General features: G+C 51.3%; 2 protein-coding genes across 7 annotated transcripts in view; one reads left to right on the forward strand and one right to left on the reverse strand.

The window, feature by feature from the left end:
• EXOSC7 (exosome component 7) overlaps nucleotides 1-9,101 on the reverse strand; it is a 29,130-nt gene extending 20,029 nt beyond the window's left edge. Inside the window, exon 1 of the mRNA XM_075555956.1 lies at nucleotides 8,950-9,101. Within this exon, the coding sequence (XP_075412071.1) occupies nucleotides 8,950-9,006 (57 nt within the window). The 5' untranslated portion in view covers nucleotides 9,007-9,101. The remainder of the gene's footprint in view (nucleotides 1-8,949) is intronic.
• A 12-nt stretch (nucleotides 9,102-9,113) lies between these two features.
• The window catches only part of ZDHHC3 (zDHHC palmitoyltransferase 3), a 44,388-nt gene continuing 31,048 nt past the window's right edge, over nucleotides 9,114-22,453 (forward strand). For 2 of the 6 annotated variants that reach the window (XM_075555955.1, XM_075555952.1), the window contains exon 1: nucleotides 9,114-9,299. The gene's annotated coding sequence lies outside the window, so the exon portion shown is untranslated. Of the gene's footprint in view, nucleotides 9,300-17,557; nucleotides 17,580-22,453 lie in introns of those variants that run through there. The other 4 variants (XM_075555954.1, XM_075555949.1, XM_075555953.1 and 1 more) reach the window with 3 other exon arrangements.

The raw sequence follows: 22,453 nt of genomic DNA on the forward strand, positions 1-22,453 counted from the left end.
CCCACACGATCACTGAAGACAAAGCAGGTACATAAGCAGATGTAGTGAAGAAAGCTGATGGTGCCCAGCTATCAAAAGATATAGCATCTATGGTCTTAAAGGCTTGAAGATAAACAAGCAGGCACCTATCTCAGAAGCAACAAAGCCCACATGGAAGAAGCACACCAGCCTGTGTGATCATGAGGTGTCAATGGGATCAGCTATCAGGCATCAAAGGCCAGGAGCAAAAAATCATAATGTGAAAGAGTAGGGGAGTGTGGAGTGGAGGCTCAAAGCCCATCTGTAAGCAATCGGACATCCCCTTACAGAAGGGTCATGGGGAGAAGATGGGCCAGTCGGTGCAGTAATAACACTGATGAAACATACAACTTTCCTCTGGTTCTTTAATGCTTGCTTTCCCTCCCCCCTCCCCCATCATGACCCTAATTCTACCTTACAAATCCAGCAGAACCAGAGCATGTACATGGGTACAGATAAGAGCTGGAAACTCAGGGAATCCAGGACAGATTAACTCCTTGGGACCAATATTGAGAGTAGCCATACCAGGAGGGTAAGGAGAAGCTGGGGGGGAGAAATGAGGAACCCATCACAATGACTTACCTATAACCCCCTCCCAGAGGGATGAACAACAGACAAGGGGGTAAAGGGTGATGTTGGACAGTGCAAGGCATGAGAAAATAATAATTTATAAATTATCAAGGGTTCAGGAGGGAGGGAGGGAGGGAGGGAAGAAGGTTGGAAAATAAGCTGATATCAAGGGCTCTAATAGAAGCAAATGTTTTGAGGATGATGACAACAAATGGACAAATGTGCTTGACACATGGATGGATGTATGGATTGTGATAAGAGTTGTACGAGCCCCCAATAAAATGATTTATAATAAAAAATAATTTTTTTAAAAAAGAGATGGGAGCTCAGGACACACGGAATCCAGGAACAACAGGAGTGGGAATAGCGATACTGGAACAGTAGGGATAAGGGAGGAGGAGGAGGAAGCAAGAGAGAAACGGATCTCAATGATCGACACATAACCATACACTCCTCTCCAGGGGGGAAAAACAACAGAAAATATGGGGGACTGGAGACAGTGGTCAGTGTAAGATATGAAAATAATTTTTAATCTAGCAAGGGGGTATGGGGTGGGAGGGAATGAGGGGCTGATACCAAGGGCTCAATAGAAAGTAAATGTCTAGAAATGAATGTAATGTGTGTACAAACATGCCTGATGCAATCAATGTATGGACTGTAACAAGAGTTGTAAAGTCCCCAGTAAAACGATCTTTTAATTAAAACAAAAATAGTATTACTATTTATATATCAGGCACCAGAGACTCAGAGACGTTAAGTGACTTGGCCACGGCCCTACGGCTAGTAGGCACAAAGCTGGGCACTTAGTCCAGACCCGTCCAGCTCTGAGGTCCATACCACATGCCATCAGACTGAATAGACCTGCGAAACAAGAGGCAAAACAAGAGTCGGCCCCTCTACACATGTGCACCTCTAAAACGGCATCCAGGAGAACATGCCTGACTCTAGAGAGGGACACACGCCTCAGGCCGGCCAACCACTGGAGATTAAAAAAGGCAGCATTTACCCAAGGACCGAGTCCAGGTAGTTAGAGGAGGAGGAGGCAGGGCCACAGGAAACACAGGGAGGAGGCGGGGTGCGTGACAACTGCGCACTGCAGGTGTGCAATCAGTGACGTGAAGCAAAATGAGTATGAACTGTGGAATGGAAAACTGAGGCTGACCTATCCGCCCTGTAACCCAACTCGCAATAAAGCTTTGTAAACGAAGAACATGTCCCAGCTCTGAGCACAACTCCCTGGGCTGCAGCTGCCCGTCCCAGAAAACTCAACAAGATCTGTACTGTAAACGGCCAGAAGATTAAAAACGAGAACAAGGCACCTGGAGGGAACCATCATGTCAAGGGCAGGTCCCAGCCCTGCCCACTCCTTTCTCCCTGGCTGCTTCCACTCTGGAAGGCAGAGCGGAGGTTCCTGGAGGGACCGGGCTACCTGCACCACCCCACAGCATAACTCTCCCGCTCTCTGGAGGAAGAGTCCCCACTGTGTTGAGGAAGATGGGTCCCAGAGTAACGGGTGCTCACCGCCCTCCCCTAAGTGAGAACAGAGTTCTTTGGAAATATCTTCAGACCTGCAAAATTAGGAAAGAGTTGCCATCATTTCTTAACCTAGCTTCCTTTAATTAACATAATCATAGTACATCTTTCAAAACTAGAAATTAACATTGGTAGGTACTATTAGCTAAAGATGGTCTTCCAGTTCCCCCAGTACTGTCTTTTTCTGGTTCCGGGCCCAGTCCAGGACCCCATGCTGCATGTAGGTAGCAAGTCTCCTCTGCCTCTGGGGGCAGCAACTTTGTTCTTGGTAATCTTGACACTTTTGTGGGAAGTCTCTTCGCTGCATGTGGCCAGTGTCCTCTCGTGCTTGGACAGAGGTCAGGCCTTTTGAGGCAAACTATAGAAGAGGCTGTACCCTGTGCAGTCAGGCACATCAGGAGGCGCAGGATGCTGTCTTAACTAACGACAGGAAACAGTAACTTCAACCACTTGGTTAAGGAGTGTCTGGAGTGTTACAATCGTTCCCTCGCAATTACTCTCTTGGGAGAAGATACTTTGAGACTAGGCAAATAGTCCATTTCTCCTCAAACCTCCTGAGTGCAGCACTCGCTAGAAGACCACGCCTGCAACAATCGCCACTGCCCACAGTGGGCCTGGCAACTGGAAGGCCCTCACTTCTCAGACACTCATTAATAGACCTCTGTGACAAGGAGCTGGCTCAGCTTCCTGGTCAATCACCGTACAGCCTTCATGACTGACATCAGCGGAGCTCGGAAGGATTTAGTTTATGCTGTGAGGCAGCGTCAGATACGACCCTTACTCCTTTTACTGTTGGAAGGGCTCCAGACCTGGCCCCTGGGGACTTCTGGGTGCTCTCAGCAGGCCTGCCTCTGACTTCGAGGGTCCCCCGTGGCTGTTTTCCTGCCCCAGCCCTTTCTTCCAAAACCAGTCCTTTCCTCCAAGGAACCCCGGTTCCTTTCACTGGAGGAAAATATGTGAAACCAGGGTCTGAGAGCTGAGCATGCTCACTGCTACTGAGGCAGCGCTGCTTTGCGGCCTTCTTAGCAGACGGAACAAACTAAAACATGTATGTGGATATGGTAACCAAGCATACACATACATCTACACCTCTTCTGGCTTATGACATAGATACATCTGTTACAGTCTATCATTATGTATAACGCTATATTATATGTCACGTCCCTAGTGGCACAAGCCATCAGCCGTCCACCACGAGAACCCGCAGTGGCACCATGGAAGGGCCTGCTGATGAGCTTCTGTGAAGAAGGCAGCCAAGCGAGCTCAATGGAGCACACGCAGCCCCAGCCTGCAGCCCACGGGGTCACTGCTGTCGGAATCGAGTCGGCAACAGAGGAGCTGGTGCCTGGTCTGTCTACACACAGGTGGAAGCTGCCCGCCAGCCCACCACGATGGTGCTCAGCCAAACCTGTCCCCTTTGCATCTGGTCACTTCTCTCCGAGACAGATAAGCTCTCCTCCTCTACAATATATTACCTATTTGTTCAGTCTTACTACACACATACTTTCCAAATTGCGAACCTAAACTTGCAGGTGTAATGCATCTCCTTACAGAGTACAGACAGCATTCGTGCAGAATGATGCTGGTCTTCATCTGACTGTTGCTGTTAGCTGCCGTCGGACTCCCATTCTGAAGACGCCCTGTGGGCAGAGCAGAACTAGGTGGAACCTTGTAGCAGCAGATGGCCAGGCCCATCTGGGGTTCGAATGGCCAGCCTTTCCAAAGATAGCTGGACCCTGAATAACTCAGGCTTGGAGTCTGCAGAGTCTGCTGCCAACCCAGCCTGGCAGAAAATCCACCTACAACTTTTGACTCCCCAAACCTTAACGACTATTCGTCTACTGCTATTGATAATATAAAACCGCCCATCAACACATATTGTGTGCGTTATAGTTTGCCCACATAAATACCAAAATTTCAATAGAAGATAAAAAAGATAGTTGGCAAAAGTACCCCTATGCTGCTGTAGACAGCAACAGGGATTTCCTTTTCAATAGTGGACTCATTTACCTTGATATGGTGGAGACCCAGGGCGCCAAACTCAGTCTACCATACAGTAAGCCTGGCATTTTCCTGTCATGACACGGCCACTCTGCATCTTGGAAGCGTTTCCGGCATCCCTGGTGGCACTGTGGGTGAGTCCCAGGGCCTCAGAGAAGGTGGACAGCACTGCATTCAGAGCACCGCGATGGGACCCTGGAGGCAGGTCACGCAGGAAGGAGTGCCACGTGGCGCTGGAAGCAGTTCCTCCCACTTGCACTCACCACGGGAGCAGCGGGAGGGCGTTCGATTGATTAGGACGGCTGATTCTACGCGGATCTGACCCAGCCTCTTTGCCTTTGTTTAGCTGTCTGGCCGCTGCATGTGGTGCCAAGTGCCGTCTGTGTTTCTCTGTCGGTTCTGAGAAATTTTAACTTCTTACAATAGACTTGCGCCAGGAAATTATAAAATAGATTACAAAATACAAATATTTTATGCATATGACACACCTTCGCTTAATTTTTGATATATCTAGGCTAAGCGGTTCGTGTTTTTCTAAATTGTTGCAAAAGTTCCCAAGACTTTTCTGATCTATTTACGTCTAAGTCATGTCTAAGGGGGCCCGTGCAGTTCAAACCCGTGTTGCTCAAGGGCTGATCACATGGTTCTCTGTCCCCTTCCTGCGCTGTCATTCCGGGCGGGTATGGTGGTCACGGGCAACACAGGGTCGCTCTGAGGCAGCACTGACTCTATATGGCTGTGGGTTGCAGTTTGGGGGTCTGTACTCTAGTATGGGCTCCTCCATGGCCACAGGGTGGCCCAAAGAGTCCGTCATCAGCTGGTAATCACAAGGGTGGTGGTGTGAACTTAACCAGCGGGCAAGGAAGAAAGGCCTGGCATTCTACTCCTGACACAAAGACCCCGTTACTCTGTTACATGAGCCACCGAGGACTCATGGCCCGGGCCTCCCACGGCCTACTTACTTCTGTTTATTTGAGGGAATGTGGACGGGAGAGCCAGCTCTGCCAGAAAGGGCACATTCAGAGAAAGCTCCCTCGACCCTGACTTGATTACCCTGTTTTCATTCCTCTCCCCACCAGGTCAGTACACAACCTCGTTACTGGTTAGTTGTTGATTTTATCCTCCTTATATTTTTTCTAAAGGACCCTTGGTGGTATAGGGAGTTATGTGTTAGGCTGCTCACTACAAAGTCAGCAGTTCAAATCCACCAGCCACCCTGCAGGAGAAAGATGAGGCACTCCACTCCCACAGAGATGAACAGTCTAGAAAGCCCATAGGGGAAATTCTACTCTATCATAGGGTCACTCGGAGTCCCAATCACCTCAATGGCTGCTGGTGTTTCTTCTGCACAAATGAACAGATACAAAGTCGTTTTTACAGACATTCTTTCTTATAGAAGGACAGCATCTCTAGATACTCCCTTGCACTTTGTTCTCATCCTTAACAATGTATCCAGATAAGTACTCCATGTCAGGTTGAAGAAATCGTCCTCAGTCTTTATAGATACTTTTTAAGTACTTTTTCCATTGGGGGCGGGGAATCATTAACTTCATCAGATTCTCAGGGAAGTAGAAACCCCCAAGAGTTAAAAACCAAACTACTACTCCCCCCACCCCACCCCCACACACTTCTGTGTTATGGGCAACTACGGTGAAGTCACTGTTAAACTGCCTGGTTGACTGCACTGTGACTGACTTGTGAAATCAAACAAACACAAGAAAACCCAGCACCTTCCCCAATGAACTTCTTGGGACCTTCTGTTGATAGCGCTCTAGCTCGAGTCTTCTTTCACCCTCTTTCCAACGACAACATAAACATCAGGCTCTGGCCTGAAGTCCCCTTTGCAGCCCACCACTCCATGCAATCTATCTTGAGTGTCAGGAGTTTGGATTTGAAAATAACAAAAGTTCAAGCCTAGGAAAGTGGAGCCCCTCTCAGCTGGAACGCCTGTAAGGAAGGTTAGTTCCCCCAGCCAGGCCCTCTCACTTAAATTAACAGCCACAGATTCTTCACAATCACCTACACTGGCTGCACCTACAGTTTTTCAATCACAGAAAAGGCTGCGAGTTTTTTCGTTCACTAAACAAAAAAGCCAAACCCACTGCCTTCGAGTGGACTGCAGCTCATAGCAAACCTGTACAGGATATCCGAAAGAACAAATCTTTATGGAAGCAGCCAGCCTCCTCTTTCTCCCTTTGGAGGAGCTGGTGGATTTGAACAGCCGACCCTGAGGTTTGCAGCCCAATGCTTAAACCTAAAGAGATGCATGAAAAGGCAAGTGAACTAAGAACCGCGTGCATCTGCGCTGACTTACCTATGACCTCTTAAAGACACTGTCAGGACTGTACCTTGTGTGGAATTCTGGGACTCCCTGTGACCATTACTGTCCCCTCACAACCACAAAACCTGAAAGTGTCGCAGTCTCTGACCCCACAGTCTGCCCGACCCTGCAGGTACAAACCTGGCCCAGAGACATCTACATTCACCAGGACTCTTTTATGGGCTGCAGACACGTACGGTTGTGAGTGAACACTAGGCACCGACCTTGGGGTCTGGGCCCCGCCGATCATTCACTGGGTGCTTGACCAAGGAATCCCTCCGCTCTTTGGCTCAGTATCCTTATTTATAAATGGTAAAGGTCGAGTTAGATGCTGCAGAGGCGCTTCCTGTTTTTGTTGGTCACCATCGAGTCTCTTCCGAGAGAGTTGGCTGAGCCAACACCTTCATGCAGACAGACCACCAGGCCTTTTCTCTGAGGGACCTCAGGGTGAGCTCAAACACCAGCCTTTGGGTTGGCCGGTGCAGTGTCAACCACTTGCTCCACCTAGAAACTGAAATTAACAGCAGCAAAGACCTGCAAATCACAAAGGCCAGCAACTCCTCTATGTCACCAGAGCCCCATGAGACGGTGTCATTCGTTCCATCTCACAAATGTGGGCACTGAGAACAAAGATGCTCAACAATTCGCCCAAAGTCACGTGACCAGCAGGCAGCAAGTCGTGATTTGAATTCCAAGCCCAAGTCCTTCGTCACTATCCCACACAGTCCTCCCAGAACTGCCAGCTTAATAGACTCCTAATTGGACTTCATGGCATTACAACGGTCTTTAATCTCTCGCAGCATATAACACTTAAACCCACTGTCTCTGTTGTAGACATCTATTCCCCCCTCTCCTCGATCTCTAGTTAATTTCAAAAACACAAGCCCCTTCATGTTTCCCCACCCCCAGTTTCCCACAGAGCAGGCTGGGGACTGAGTATCAAAATGGTGCATAAAACCATCTAATTTTGCCCAAACTATCCGCTCAGCATCTGTGGCCTTTTCCCCTCCCACTCGGCACTCAATGTAATACAAGCGTGTAATGACTGATTATAAAGTAATCGGGGAGGACATATGGCTACATAGGTTCTCTGGCAGGATGCTGAATAGTGAGCTGCCATAGGAACTAAGGATGTTCCTGGGGCATCTCTAACCTTGGGAGGTTACAGGTTGGGAGGGCACACTTGCTTTCCTCTCATATGGTCTTTGGTGGCAATTTCAGAGAGGGAATGCTAGAGAATTGGCAGCAAAAGGTAATCAATATTTCATGGCTGTGGTGGCAAAGAACCCAAGACATCATTTAGATTTATAAATGTCATCTTTAATGCGTCCCCCAAGCATCTTTTGTTCAGGAGAAACAGCACCTGAACCAAATAGGCGCCCATGCGCACATGCACGCGCACGCACACACAATGACACAAAGACAAGGAAAACCCAACCTAATTGCTTTGTGAGCATTTCTATATCTTCCCGAACACAAATATCATACACATTTCTACCCAATAACACTCTCTCTCTCTGTCTCTGTCTCTGTCTCTCTCTCTCTCTCCCTCATGCCTCTATTCCTGATCCTAAAATCTAAAGTAACATTTCATGAACTTTGAGTTTGGATTCTATCTCCCAGGTTTCAGATGCAACTTGTCAGATAAAAACGAATGCTTGCTTCTTCTATAACAGGCATAGGAGAAAGAAAAACAAAACAACACACGGCATCATGTTAAAAGGACAGGGCCTTAATTCTAAATAGGCGAGTTTGAGCAACGCCGACCACCTTAATCTGAAAACCACACCATGGAACCACTGACTGCAGGCGCAGAGAAAAGGCTACGAAAGAGGATGCCAACAGAACCCTGCAGTCAGCGAGCTACAGAACTCGGCTTCGAGGGCAGCACCGGGGAGGACAAGTCCGGTCAGGGTCAGGGAAGGGCTCCGGGTAGCCCCAGGGCGGGGCCGTCAGCCCACAACTCTCGTTCTTGAGCGGTCAAAGCTGGGGGCTTGAGATCTGCGCACAGACGCCACTGCGTCCAGAAGTCTAAGCTCTCGACAGGTAAAATGGGAAGCCTTTTGGTTCCCTGGTGCGGAGCAGCCTTTTAAACCCCAAACCTTTGCCCTTTGTGCATCCTCGAAGCGGGTGTGTGCTCTCTCTCTCTGCTCCTCCAAACCAAACGCCCACCCCACCCCACGTGAGCCTGAAACACTCCTTCCCCCAGAAGCAAACAACTGAGGGTGGGCCAAGTGAAATCTGGAGACAGGTAAAGAGGAGGCGACTGGGCGATCATCTCCCCGAGGAGGGACTCAGGAAAGGCCTCTGGGCGCGCCCGCCGCTTCCTAGCCAAGTTCAAAACCTCGTAGACCAAGCCGCAAGCAAGCAGGCAAACAGTTGCGAGGGGCCGTTCGCGGCGGGCTCTGACGGCAGAGCCTCCAGGTAAATCTGGGCTCCCGGCAGCCCGGCCGCCCCCCACCCGGCGAGCCGGGGGCGCCCTGCGGCGGACCGACCGCGGCAGCTACCTGGACGCCGTGCACGACGTACACCTTCTCTGCCTCGCTCAGCGACACCGACGCCATGCTGCCGAGTGGCGCCACGCAACCGGCGTCATCCCCGCGCGCCGCCCCCGCGCGACCGCGCCCCCCCGAGCCGGCGCGTCATCAGCCCGCGCGGCCGCCGCTCCTGCAGCCGCTGCTCTCGCCGCCGCCGGGAGCTCCATGGGCTTCTCCTGCGCGCCGCCGGGTGTCTGGCCGCGTCCGGGGAGCCGCGCCGCAGCCCGAGGCCGCGTCCTGGGTCGGGGACTACAGCAGCAGGCGGCGGCGGCGAGCGTCCCCGGGAGGCTGGGGACGGGGGGACTGCCTCCGGCTTCACGGTCAGTTGGCAGGGAGAATTGGGGTTGGCGCGGGGCTGGGGACGCGGGTCGGGACCCAGGGCTTTGCCGAGCGGGAGGCGCGCGGCGCCGGCTGCTCGCTGCAGGTCGTGTGTGTGCGTGAGAAAGAGACGGAGCCTGGCTGAGCGGAGCCGGACGTCGTGATTGGTCCGGGGGGGCTCGCTCCCCGCTCTCCCCGCCCTCCATTTCCCGGTGCTTTGAATGGTCTGCGAGAAGAAGCCCTCTTCGGCCCCTCGTCGGTGCGAAGGGGCCGGGCAGGAATAGCACTGGACCTCACCCACCCCAGTCTATCTCCGAGGACGAATCGAACGCTGGCCCAGGACCATGCACGATGGTCCGGGTGGTCGCCAGAGCATTGTCCTGGAAGAAGTAGGGAGGGAGGATTTCTTTTGCCACCGGCGATGGCGAGGGCATCGTGCCCGCGCGGGCGCCCCCAGAGCTTCCCTGTGGGGACTGGAATCCCCGGCTGAATGGGGGTGATTGCATGCGGTGGCACCTGCCCGGAAAGGAAAAATGAGGCAGGTCCGCACGGTGGCCGAGTGCGAGTGCGGGCCTTCGGGTTCCAGACTGGATACCTGCAAGGTGAAGCAGGAGTCAAAGGAGTCCCATTGAGGCGGGGCAGGCAGGGTCCAGTACAAGTTTTAAAGGGACCTTGCGGCTAAATTGGAGAAAGTTGATCCAAAGTGCTTGGGTCTCGTGACTTCCGGATGCCCCCCCCTTCTTTTTTTTTTTTTGCGGAATCTCCTCCCCTATTGTTAAAAGTGAAAGTAAACCTTCACTGCTCTACTATCCAAAGAATGTGGTCTCGATGCTAACGTTCAGACGCGGAAGGCAAGGAATAGCCCAGCTTGTGCCCGGAAAGCTCCTAGTGCAGAGGCGGAGGGAGACTGAAGTAAGGCTAAACATGAATAGTGTGCCTAGAGCAGTGATGGTGTCCCCAATGGGTGCCGTGGGTCTGGCCATCGGGAGGTGAGTCAGAAGGGCAGAGGAAGGAAGTGTCCTAAGCATTTAACTGCTGGCCCTCATGGGAAATGACCCTTTTGGTTCATAGACTGGACATTCCCAAAAGCACTGCCTTCGGTGAATTCCAACTCACAGAGACCCTGGAGGCCAGGGTGCTCACACTTTGTCAGCATGCGAGCTACCAACTACAAAAATTCAAAACATATGTTTCTTTTATTCATTTATTACATGTATTCATAAATACATAGAGAATTCTCTATATGTACAATGTATGTTCATGTGCCTTGCATAACCACATGAGTCCGTATTGCACAACACAACACAATTAACTATGTTCATTTTTTGTCATTACCTGAGTTTACTCTGACGACTTGCACTGAATGGAATGAGCCAGGGATGCATAGTCCGGACATTAGCTGCTGACAGCCAGTCTCAAGCACACTTCCAAATGACCATCAGTCATGGTGGAACGGTACTTGGACTTAATGATCTTTATGTGGGAAAAGGCTGACTCACGGAAATAAGTAGGGCCGAATAATGCAGTCAAGAAGGTAGCACATTTTCTCATGTTTGGGAACTTTCCCTCTGAGAGTAAGTTCCAGAACTGTTCATGCGCTCTGGACTTGAGCTGAATGTCGGCTTGTAGTGTCAAAATCTCCCATTCCGTATGAAAGAGATACGTTTTTGTCTTCTTACTTGGTCCAGCTCTCCCGCTCATTTTAATACCCTTTCTTATGTTTAAGAGAAAAAAAAAACAAGGTCTAAAAATTGGTGATAACTTAGCTTGTCAGTTTTGCTGCACTTAGTACAGTTGTTTGTGCGTGCATTTGACACCTAAGATCGCATCTGATTGACTGTGCTATATATCAATTAAGTGGGGGGATTGATGATAGGCTTACATCTTTTTTTAATGCCATGCGATCTACCCACACTACATTCGCGATCGAGGTATTGAGCACCCCTGCTGTAGGATAAGGTAGAGCTACTCCTGTGGGGCTCCAAGACTAACTGTTTTCCCGGAGTCAAAAGCCCCGGCTTTCTCTCGAAATGCTGCTGGTGGTTTCGAACTGCTAACCTTGCAGTTAGCAGCCCAATAGTGTGGCCAAGAAGGCTCCTTGTGAAAGTCTCTACAGCCTTCACTACAGAGGCGTATCCGAAGGGAAAGTGACTTACAGGGTTGGACTTTGCCCTCCAGGAAGGCTGGGGGCGGGGGGGGGGGGGGGGGGGGGGAATTGCTTCCCCAGTGAAGGCCCAGTGCCCCACCTGCAGTGACGCAGAGATAGATATCTCCATGTGTGGTTGGGCAGGTGAACTCTGTTGAGATAATATGGGGCTGGTGCAGGTGAAACGGGGCGGGGATGGGGTGGAGTGGGTGACTTCACAAAGTTCATTGGAAAATGGAATGAACAGATGATGGGATTACCAGAAGATCCCTTTGAAGCCCCCCTCTGCTGTATACTGGCCAGTGCTCAGGAAGGAAAGCCAGTGGAAGGAGGAGTTCTGGTTACCAAGATGTCTCTGGGATTGAGCATTTTAAAGGTGCCAGCAAACTGGCAGGTGAAAAAAGACACAGCAAGAACAGTCTGGACTTGGATACCGCGGGGTCATCCCAGCAGAAAAGTCATTTGATTTGAAAACACCCAGCTTGTATCTCAACAGCTGGCCCGGGGCTTCCTGCCGGAGAAGGAGGAGAAGGAGCAACAGCACCGCCAGCACTGCTTAGGTGACACAGCACAGGTGCTGTTAGGGATGCTGTCAGGTGTTGGTATAAGACGTTAACAGTAGAAAGTTTATTTTAAATTCCGAACCAAAAAAAAAATCCACCTTCACTAATTGTTCTACTTAAATGTTTCTTGGACTTTTATCACTTTAGTTGTGATCACTATTAGGCTTTTTTTTAAAAAAGACGTTTTGTAAACCCATACATTTCAGAGTGCTTTTTCTTAGCCAGAAATGTAAAGAGGCTGAGGAAAAATTCCTTTAAACCAGCTTATTTTACCATCATCATCAAATAGGGGGGTGGGGGGTGGAGGGCACCTTATTTGGTAAGGTCCGTGAATTCTAAAACATGGAATGAACTCTTAATTTTTTCTAACACACATTTATATGGTGCTGATTATGTGCCAAGCACTGTTGTGAGCATCTTACAAAGTTTAACTCGCAATAGCCTCTTGAGTCAGGATCACGGCCCCCTTTCACAGATTGGGAAACTGCCGGTTAACTGTCTGGATCAAGGTCACAGATCATGTAACTCCGCTAATGAGAAGCAGAGTCAGCATTTGAGTCCAAGTGACCCCCCTCCTTGTTCCTGAGCTTTTCACTTGGCCTCCTCAGAGAGAGGATCCGTTTCTTCAGTTCCGAGTAGTTGGGGGTGGGGGGGGAGTTGTGTTTGCAAGGGAATTGCCAGCCGCCCTGTACACCCTATTGCTGTGGCCATCGGTTCCCGCTTACGGCGGGTGACCCAGTGTGTACAGAGGACTACCCCATAGAGTTCTCCAGGCTGTGACCTTTGGGAAGCAGATCACCAGACTGCACTTTGGAGGCCCCTCCAAGTGGGTTTGAACCACACCACCCAGGAATGAAACCAAGCAAACTCCCCGCCGGGCCGTCTATCCCCAGCGGTCTCTGGGACAGAGTAGAGTTGCTGCACAGGGTTTCCCAGACTGCCACATCTTTGCTCCTGCTGCAGCTGGTGGGTTCACGCCACTGATTTTGGGTTAGCAGACGAGCAAAGCGCTTTCACCTCGGTGCCACTAGAGTTCCTTGCTTAGGGATTGTCTACCCCACACACTGCCATCGAGTCAATTCCAACTCGGGGTGACTCTCTCCAGGGTCTCTGTACAACCAGCCATCCAATGCTCGGTGTCCTCCCTTTTCATTCCAAAGGAGAGAAGTCTGTTTCCGACATCAGCTCACATCCCTTGAGCCTGCTTTTCTAGAGGACCTTGGAATGTGGTGCTGGTGGGAGGTTTCTTTATCTGCTTCAGCCCAGCTTTCCCAAGGCTGTACATCCTTACTGAAGCAGTTAGCCTCATCTTTCTCCTGCAGAGCAGCTGATGGGTTTGAACCACCAGCCTTGGGGTTCATGTAACCCACTACACCACCAGGGTTGTCTGATAGAGCTTCACTCCGAGTATCTAGTGAGAGCCTTTACCAGCAAATGAAGCCAGGGACTCCGAGATAGGCGTGGTGTGTGCGTGCCTGACAGGTCCCTAGTGTTCTCATAGGCCTGGGGGAGAAATGTTTTAAAGAAGAAGAAGCAAACCAGAGGACAGCACCAGCCCCAAAGGAATGTAGGCTCTATTCTATTTGTGGGAACCCAGGCACGTGAGCTCGTGTCTAAACAAGACCATAGAGTACAGGCCTCAATTGAGACCCAGGGTAATTAGAAGTGAGGCCAGCCCATAATAAGGTGCTAATTGAAAAAAATAAATCAATACAAATAAGGTGCTAATTGTACAGGCCAGGCATCTGGTGCAAAGAGGTGATGAGCTGCTGCCAGCAACTGGAGGGCAACAGTTACGTTGCAGAGAGGCAATAATTGTGTCCCACCTAGTGGTGGTTAATTAAGGCAATAAAAGCTAGTTATGGAAGTGCTCGGGGCAGGAGCGGCAGTCCCTGGTTCTGAAGATGCAGAGAGCTGGGAACGTTGGGTTCCTGGTCTTGGACTTGACTAAATTTCATCCATCTCCTTTGCTTTTTCACCATTAACTCAAAACCCAGACCAAACTCGGAGTCGATTCAGACTCATAGTGACACCCCACCCCAACACCCACACCCACGCATACACAGGATACAGTAGAACTGCCTCTGGGTGTCAGCAGCTGTGAGTCTGAGGCTGACCCCTTTAGATTTACAGCCTCTGAAACCCACAAAGTGCCACATTTGTGTGTTCTGCAGAGCCGCATGTGAACAACTAAACCTTGTGGTGAGCAGCCCCAGGCCAGTGCCCCAGCACCACTCAAAAGGCCAAGTGAGCTACTCTTCCCTGTCAGATCTCTCTTCCCTGAACACTCCGTTTGCCCTACCTGTGCCTTGTCTTGAGAAGGAAAGAAAGAAAGAAAACGACTTGTGCTAGAACTGACCTGGCAAGTCCGTGTGTCCGTCTTCCTGATCTGGACCTGGTAACTTGGGGATGTGGGAATAGGAAATTGACAGAGTGCACGGGAAAGTGCATTCCCACTTGGAGGACTCTTCATCGGTGTGCCATTTGGAGGCTGCTTCTGTGTGTGTGTGTGTGTGTGTGTGTGTGTGTGTGTGTGTGTGTGTGTGTGTGTGTGAGAGAGAGAGAGAGAGAGAGAGAGAAGGGTTCACATGGCCCGATGACCAGATTGGGGAGTATTTAAGCACGTGTAGTAGATGCCCTGTCGGCCGTACAAAAGAACCAAGCCTCTCAAGCAGAAATGGAGGGATTGCGTCTGGGTGGTTCCTGTTGGGGGCAGAAAGATGGGCAGATGTCTGCTTCCAGACTACGATGGCCTAGGCAGAAAGACTCGGCGATCCACCCTTTAACAGATTCCTCGTGTTGTGGTGACCCCCCCAACCGTAAAATGATTTTCGTTGCTACCTTCCTAACTTTAATCTTGCTACTGTTATGAATCGGGTGACCCCTGTGAAAGGGTCATTAGACACACACACTCCCAAAGGGGTCAAGACCCACAGGTTGAGAACGGCTGCTCTGGCTGATCCAGGGAGCCCGAGCCCAGGGGGCAGGGGGCTGTGGGCTTGCAGAGCACACGCCATCCTCATGGCCAGAGCCCAGGTTTCCCAGGGTCGCCCGCCGCCGCTTGCATAGCTGCCTCTGGTACCTGGGATGATGAAGGAAGCAAGTGGAAACCTGACAGCCAATGCCCCCCCACCCCCGCCCTGTGTGAGACGTCAGTGCACTTGCAAAAGCCACTTCATTCTCTCCCATAGCTAGTTCCTATCCCTCCAGGCACTTTTGCTTCCGGGCCCCTAAAAGAAAAAATAAAACCGAAACCAAGCTCGTGCCTCTGGGTTCAGGCCCAGGGTCTGCATGCCGCCCACTGGAGCGTGCCATCTCCACAAACCCAAGGGCATTCAGGGAAGAGCCACACTCCGCCTGCCTTTTCTACCCCCAGGCCATTGTCCGAAATGTAGTGTCTGCCGAGAGTGGCTGAAAAGCAGGTTGTGGGATAGGAGCAGACTTGGGGGTGTACTGTTTCCAGGAGATACAATTTTGGGCACCCCTCTCCACACTCCATCTTCCTCGGCTCTGAAGGGGGTGGGGGTATGACAGAGTAAATGTCTAGTTGTCTGACAGACAGAGCCTGCTGTCTGTCTAGCCCGTGGTCAAGGCTGTCGGGTAAGAGGTATTCCAGAAGTCTCGGCCCTGCCCCACAATAAGGCAGCAGCCCGAGGAGAATGCCCATCTTGGAGCCCCATAATGTGTGATGTCATCTAATAATGACAGTGGCCAGAGGCAGTTCAAGTGAGGTCCACGCGCCTGGTTACAAAGGGTTTCACACACTGAGAGAGTATTAGGTTTGTGGACAAGTTTCAGCTGGGTTGCTGCATCGCTGGTTCGTTGTTGCCTTGATAAACAGTTACAGATTTCCTGCAAGGAGGAGGGGGTGATGCGGGGAGACGGCAGCATAGCATCAAGTTAAACAGACTGCAGTAGGCTCCACTGGTCCGACATAGAAAGCTTGTTAGCCACCTCTAAGCACTTTCGGAAGATCAACCGATACCTCGATTTTCATGTTTTCACTCGTCTGTAAAATGGGCTGGACCCATCTATGTTTGCTTGAGACAGCTACTCCCCAATCGCTTTGCACAAGCTGAATCACTTTATGTCCAAAAGATATGAGGTAGGCCTGTGGATGCCTGATTCTGTTCGGGAGGCGGCTGCTAGAGGTAATCTGAAGACATGGGAATTGTGGACTTCCTGGAGCCCCTGGGAGAAAGGTCTGCTTAGAGTTCGGGTCTGGGGTTTGAAGTCATGGTGCTTAGAGATCTGCCACTCCCCTCACTTTAAAGTTGAGTTGTAGTGACTTCTCAAGTCTCAAATATGTGTGGGAGGAAGAAGCAGCATTCGCGTTTCCTGCCTGGTCACTCCTCCCTTCTCCTCTTGCAAAAAAGGAAGCCACCTGCTGTGGTCAGCGGCATGGTCCATGGCACACACCCAGCTGGTGCCCTGTGCCCTCACAGCGGGCCACCAGGGGAATATTTCCAAGCCTCGGAGCCTCAAGCCTCCCATCTAAGAAATGGAGAATACTAGTCCCTGGGTCAAGATGCTGAAGCCAGTGGCTGGGTGTGAGCCCTTAAATCATAGCTCTTCGATGCTGGGGCCCATTTTCCCGGGACAGCACTGCATGAACGTTTATGTCCGAGGCCAGGTCTTCGTTGGCCCTCGATGTCTTTGTCCGCATGTGACTATTTGACTAGAATCTATCAGACGGACATGGTTTTTGAATTTAATGTACCTTTCCACTCTAAAATTCTGGTTTAGATTGACACGTATTTCACTCCTTACTCGTAGATGTGGCCTTGTTGGAAGTTTCACGGCCTTTTCTCACGGCCACACATGGACCCCATCCAAAGGCAGAGGGAGCACAATGCACCCCCCAAATGAGAGGCCATGTCTGACGATCTCCAGCATTTGCCACATGGGTCGTGTCAGTGTGTGTGTGTGTGTGTGTGTGTGTTTGGGTGTCATCCCCCCAATCTAGAAAGCTCACTCCCTGTTGTCGAGTCAGCCCACCCACAGCAACCCTATAGGACAGAGGAGAATTGTCCCCGTGGGTTTCCGAGACTGTCCCTCTATGGAAGCAGAAAGCCTCATCTCTCTCCCCTGGAGCACCTCGTGGGCTCGACTGCGGGCCTTGGAGTTAGCAGCCCACCGTGTCAACCACGCGCCACCAGGCCTCCCATCCATAAGAAACGGTGAGAGGTGGGACGAGGAGGAGCCCTTTGCCTGGCTGAGCTGTCTGAATCCCAGACTGTTTTTCTGACCTGACGATCCAGTAGGCGGAGTCTGTCTGTGTGCTACTCTCTGGGTTTATTGGAAGGTGACCAGATATGAGTCAGTACCGTCACTGATACTGTGATATTGTTGGTGACTGACCACTTCTTGCTTTCCTTGGTGAATTTTAAAAGGCATGGGAGATGCGTGCACGTGTGTATGTGTAAACTTTTTTTTGGTGGGTTTTTTTTTCTGTTATCATTGAAGATTGCCACAAGAGGCAAGAGACAGCCTCCTGCAGAGTGAGAAGCCCTGGAGTTATTCAAGAAAATCCTGTCTGCCCGCCTTCCTTGACAGGCAGCGTGCTGATGCAGGTGAGAAGGCACCTGTCCTCTGAGGGCGGGAACCACACCCTACCTTACCTTGTAAAGTGGATCCTGACTCAGCCCATGTGTTTAATGGAAGTGTTTCATACAGACTTCATAAAGTGACTCATAGGTGGTTCTTTCTCTTCCCAAGGAGCTACAAAAACAGGTATAACATTCACAGTCCCTTTGAATCCTTATACAGATTGCATTAAGGGAATTGTTGCGCTGATAAATTAATATCCTACTCGATCCAGGTGTGTTTCCAAAGCTGCCTGGGCACGGGCTGTCTATTCTGCTTTGAAGCTGGGCAGGCTTGGGAATGCCTGAAGATGTTAAGTAAGTCTGTCACTCAAAAGAAGCGTGAGACGTCCTAGAAGAGGCATGATCTTAGGGCAGCAGTAGGATTTAATCCATGGAAGGATAATGACATGCTCTTTAGGGCGAGTTTCACTTGAGAGTTATGACCAGATGTCAGGAAAGAGGCAGTCTTCTTTCAACGGGCCTTCGGAGCCTTCTTTTTCGGGTAGATGACTGTTTAACTGTGGAAAACATCGGCTTAGGTAGGACTTCAATGGCTCGGAGAAGACCTGAACCAGCAGTCAAGCTTAATACTCAGTTTGTTAAACTCTTAAATATTTGTCTGAAATTAATTTTCACCCAAGTTAAGTCTGCTATGTTAAGGGTTCCCGTCTGCTAAGGAGGTGACCAACTATACATACTCTCACTAGTCTGAGCCTCCGAAGTGAACTCCCTGATTGTCCTATTTCTTTTCCTAGGATTTCTGTAATTCTTAGTGCCAAGCCAAGTGAAAATAATTCCACATTTCAGACAGGCCTTAATGGTTTGGGTCAGCTGCCCTTTTTTTTTTTTTTAACATTTTATTAGGGGCTCATACAACTCTTATCACAATCCATACATATACATACATCAATTGTATAAAGCACATCCGCACATCCGCTGCCGTCCATCTCCCAGGAAGGAGGTCACATGTGGATCCTTGTAATGCTACATGATTCTCTGCAGTCTCACAGTGCACCAAAGAGAGGGTGTGTGGTTTGAAGACAGCCCTCCTCGCCGAGTTTTGGTAGCTCCTCAGGGTTTGGTTCTGGCTCTAGTCGAAATCCTCCGTGGCTTTATGAGCATCTTGTTGCATGGAAGCAGGTGAAGGTCTGGCGTGTCGCCCGTCCGTGGGGCTCTGGATGGGGCTTCCCCCACAGAGCGCAGGGGGCATGTTGGCCTTGTGCCTTCCTTGTCTCTGGGGTTGTGAGTTCTAGGAGGCTCTAGTGCTCTCGGCGGGGCTGAGTGCCTGTGTTCCGGTCAGGTGGGGATGTAATGACTCTGGGTGTGGGTCACTAGCCCAGGGAGGTGCTTGCACTTGTTAACTTCTGTGAGTTCATAAAGGCACGCTGGGGATCTCGCGGTCAGGAAAATCACAAAGCCATTTTTGTTCTCAGTCTGTCTTTTGGAAAACTAATAGCCACTTAGAGGGATGAAAGCCCAGTTCCACCAGGCGGGCCTTACTGTCTCCCCGCAACGGCACCTCTGGGACTCCCTAGCCTTCTGGTCTGTCCTGCCTGCCCTGCCAGAACGGCCTTGCTGCACCCTGGACCCCCTCAGACACCTCCGTTTGCTCCCTGGCACCTTCGGGTGACACCCAACTCATGGGTTCTAAGGCCCTCTGAATAACTTCTTCTGGCCTTTAAGGACACACAAGCGCCCCTCTCCTCCCAGTCCACAGGGAAGCCCTGTGGGTGCGCACTCAGCCCCACCCCACGCTCACCCTGCTGGTAATTGAAGCACCTTCCCTGGCTCCCTGCCCGACTCAGAGTCACCTCTTCAGAAGTCCTGGCCACAAAAACGAGCCCCTCTTGTTGGCACTGTGCTTTCCCCTCAGCTGTGTTTGTTCCTGCCTTGCCTGGGTGTTGGGCTATTGAGGGTGTTTGTGATAGACATATTCCGTACATTCAGGAGCGCAGTCTGTACAGAGGGGCTTTCCAGGTTAGAAGGAAAGGCAGGTAAGACTAGCTTCCCCCTGCTGAGAATTAGGGGATAAAGGCCATGGGGCCTGAGGGCAGCACACCCACAGGAGCCGAGCCCCCTGCTTGCGCTGTATGGGCCGTGTCTCTTCCTGGGTTGACCTGGACGACCGGGCTTTGGAGGGCAGGCCAGGCAAGGGTACCTGGAGGAGGCTGCCTTCCTCAGGCCTGCACTAGCTGGGCCTGACCCAGAGCTGCAGGTTCTGCCCAGCTCCTTGCAAGCCAGGGCCCGTGTGGGTGTGGCCCAGCCCGCATTTCCCTATTCAAAGGGGAGAAGGGAAAGCAGTCTGTGCTTGCCCCCGTGCTGGCAGGGCAGCGTGGAGGGAATGCTTGCATAACATTTGTCTCACTCCCTTCCAAGTCCGAGACTTGCAGGTGGCTTGTTTAGGAAACAAATGACCTGTAGAAAAAGGACCTCAGAGGTGTTGTTTTGTTTGTTTGTTTGTTTGTTTGTTTGTTTCCTTGTGGGGGGTTGGGGAGGCTCTGAATGTTGAAACCGTGCTGTGTTCTTCAGCTCAGCACTTGGTCCTGGCTCCCCACCGGGTGCCTTGGCTGCGTCCTTCCTCAGACCTGGGCTGCCCTCTCAGTGTGGCACAGGCCCACACACTCTGGGGTCCCACCTTGGTAGAGGGAGGACCACCACTTAGAGAGAAGAGTCACAGCCAGTTGACTCCAGGGTCCTACTCGGTGTGCCCACCCTCCAGCCCAGTGGTTCTCAACCTTCCTCATGCCGAGACCCTTTTATACAGTTCCTCATGTGGTGGTGACCCCCAACCATAAAATTATTTTCGTTGCGACTTCATAACTGTAATTTTGCTACTGTGATGAATCAGGCGGCCCCTGTGAAAGAGTCATTGGACCCCACCCCCCAAAGGGGTCCTGACCCACAAGTTGAGAACCGCTGCTGCCCTGAGTTCACAGGTAGGGAGGGCCTCTGAGAGGTGGGGCAAGCATGTTGGGCCAGTGTTTATCTAGGAGCACACTTCCTGGGTGGCTCTGGTGTGCCCGGCCCTGGTCTAATGAAAAGACTGGCTCTGGCCCTCGCAGGCTGCAGGGCAAGCCTTTTCTCCCAGCCTCCCAGCCTGGTGCACGCGCCGAGAAGTGGTTTACAGACACATCGAACAGATCACCACTGAGTTACTGGCTTCTTCCAGCCCACGGCCTGTTAACTGTAGTAAACAGAGGGTGTGTTGGAGGCTTGGCGACTCTACGCAGAAGTGCCAGAAGCAGAAGCGGGAGGAGGAAGACAAAGAGCCACACAAGCAGGTGCCCAAGCTATCACTGTAATGGTGTGAGCAGGCCGGTTGGGTCAGTGAGCCTGGCGAGGCCCCTGAGGCCATCATTACACAACACAGCACCGTTCCCTTAATGATGTGCTCATAAGGACTCTAAGTCACTCCAGGAAAATGGGAGGGTGATTGTAGGCAGCGCAGGGACAGCTATGGTGTGCCCCACCCACCCTCAAACCCTTGTTTGTTGGCTTCTGTTTTCTTGTTAAGACGGTTGCTCTCTGCCCTTAAGGCCATTCTAACGCACGGTGAGCCCAGAAGGCAGGGTGGACATGCCCCTGTGGGTTTCTGAGACTCAGGATGGCTGCCCTTGTGGTTGGCAGCCCGGTGTGTAAACACTGCCCCACCAGGCTCCTTTCCACCGCATGGTTAGATGTTGCCTTCTTCAGAATAAGGTAGCTCCCTGAGAAGTTCGTGTGTGTGTGTGGGGGGGGGGGGGGGGGAAGGGCTTATCTCTCAGCAAAATGACTCCTATAAAATGTCATTCTAGGGTCCAGACCCCAAACCGAACCAGGCGCCGTTGAGTTGATGCTGATTCGCAGCCGCAGGTGCTTTGTCATTCACCAGGCCTTTCCACCGAAGCGTAACTGGGAGGGCCCCCCATTTCAGTAGACAGCCAGACTCGTAACCATCTGCTCCACCCCGAGAGCTTCCCCCGTCGCTGCCAGATACACAGTCAAGAAAGAGCGGCTAGCAAGTGATAGGATGCTGCAAACTACACTGCCTGCCTGGTGAACAGGATTACCCGAACAGGAGACTGGTTCTAAAATGGATCTTTAGTATCGGACCGACTTCAACACACACACGCACCATCTGTCATGGTTGAAGAAGGGCCTGTGGCCGGGTGACTCTCGGGCCACAGCCACAGACAAGGTGGGATGGGGTGAGTTGTGATGGACCATCTCCATCACCTTCAGCTGTTCTGAAGGGAAGTGAGACTTGTGATAAACAAAAAAAAAAAACGTTCTTTGGTGATTAACACCTGTTTGTCATCCAGTCTCTTCCTCGATGACTCTCTCCTCTCCGCTCCTGCCATGACAAAGCAGCCATCACAGCACGGAGCCCGATGGACACGTGGTGCCACTGAGCCTCCTGGGTGTCCAGCACTCGGCCATCATTGTGGGAACACACAGACTTCCGGAGTCCAAGTCTGTGTGGCAGCGGGAATGGCCCAGAGAGAGCCTGCATCTTCTTTCCTGAGCATCGCCAAGCAGGGACGCTCTTTCCTGAACCGTTTTGAGCGGGTCTTCTCTAAACATCCTTGAGCAGGGATCTCCTTTCCTGAACATTGTAGAGGAGAGATCTTCTTGTCAAAAGAGTGTGGGATTGCGGTTATTTGTTCTTAGTTGGGGAGAATTTAAAATGTGCCGAGTGCAGGTCAGGCCCCAGCCACTCCTGGTTCATGATCCCCTAGGGTGATTCTGCCCCACCTTTTAAGGCCTTCGGGTTGTCTGTCACTGGTAGCACAAATGACCACTGTCCTCTGGAGAGGGTTCCCTGTTGGACTGTGAACCACAAGGTCGATGGTTCAAACCCACCAGCCATTTCTCTGGAG

This window comes from Tenrec ecaudatus, chromosome 8 (assembly GCF_050624435.1).
Source record: "Tenrec ecaudatus isolate mTenEca1 chromosome 8, mTenEca1.hap1, whole genome shotgun sequence".
NCBI lineage: Eukaryota > Metazoa > Chordata > Mammalia > Afrosoricida > Tenrecidae > Tenrec > Tenrec ecaudatus.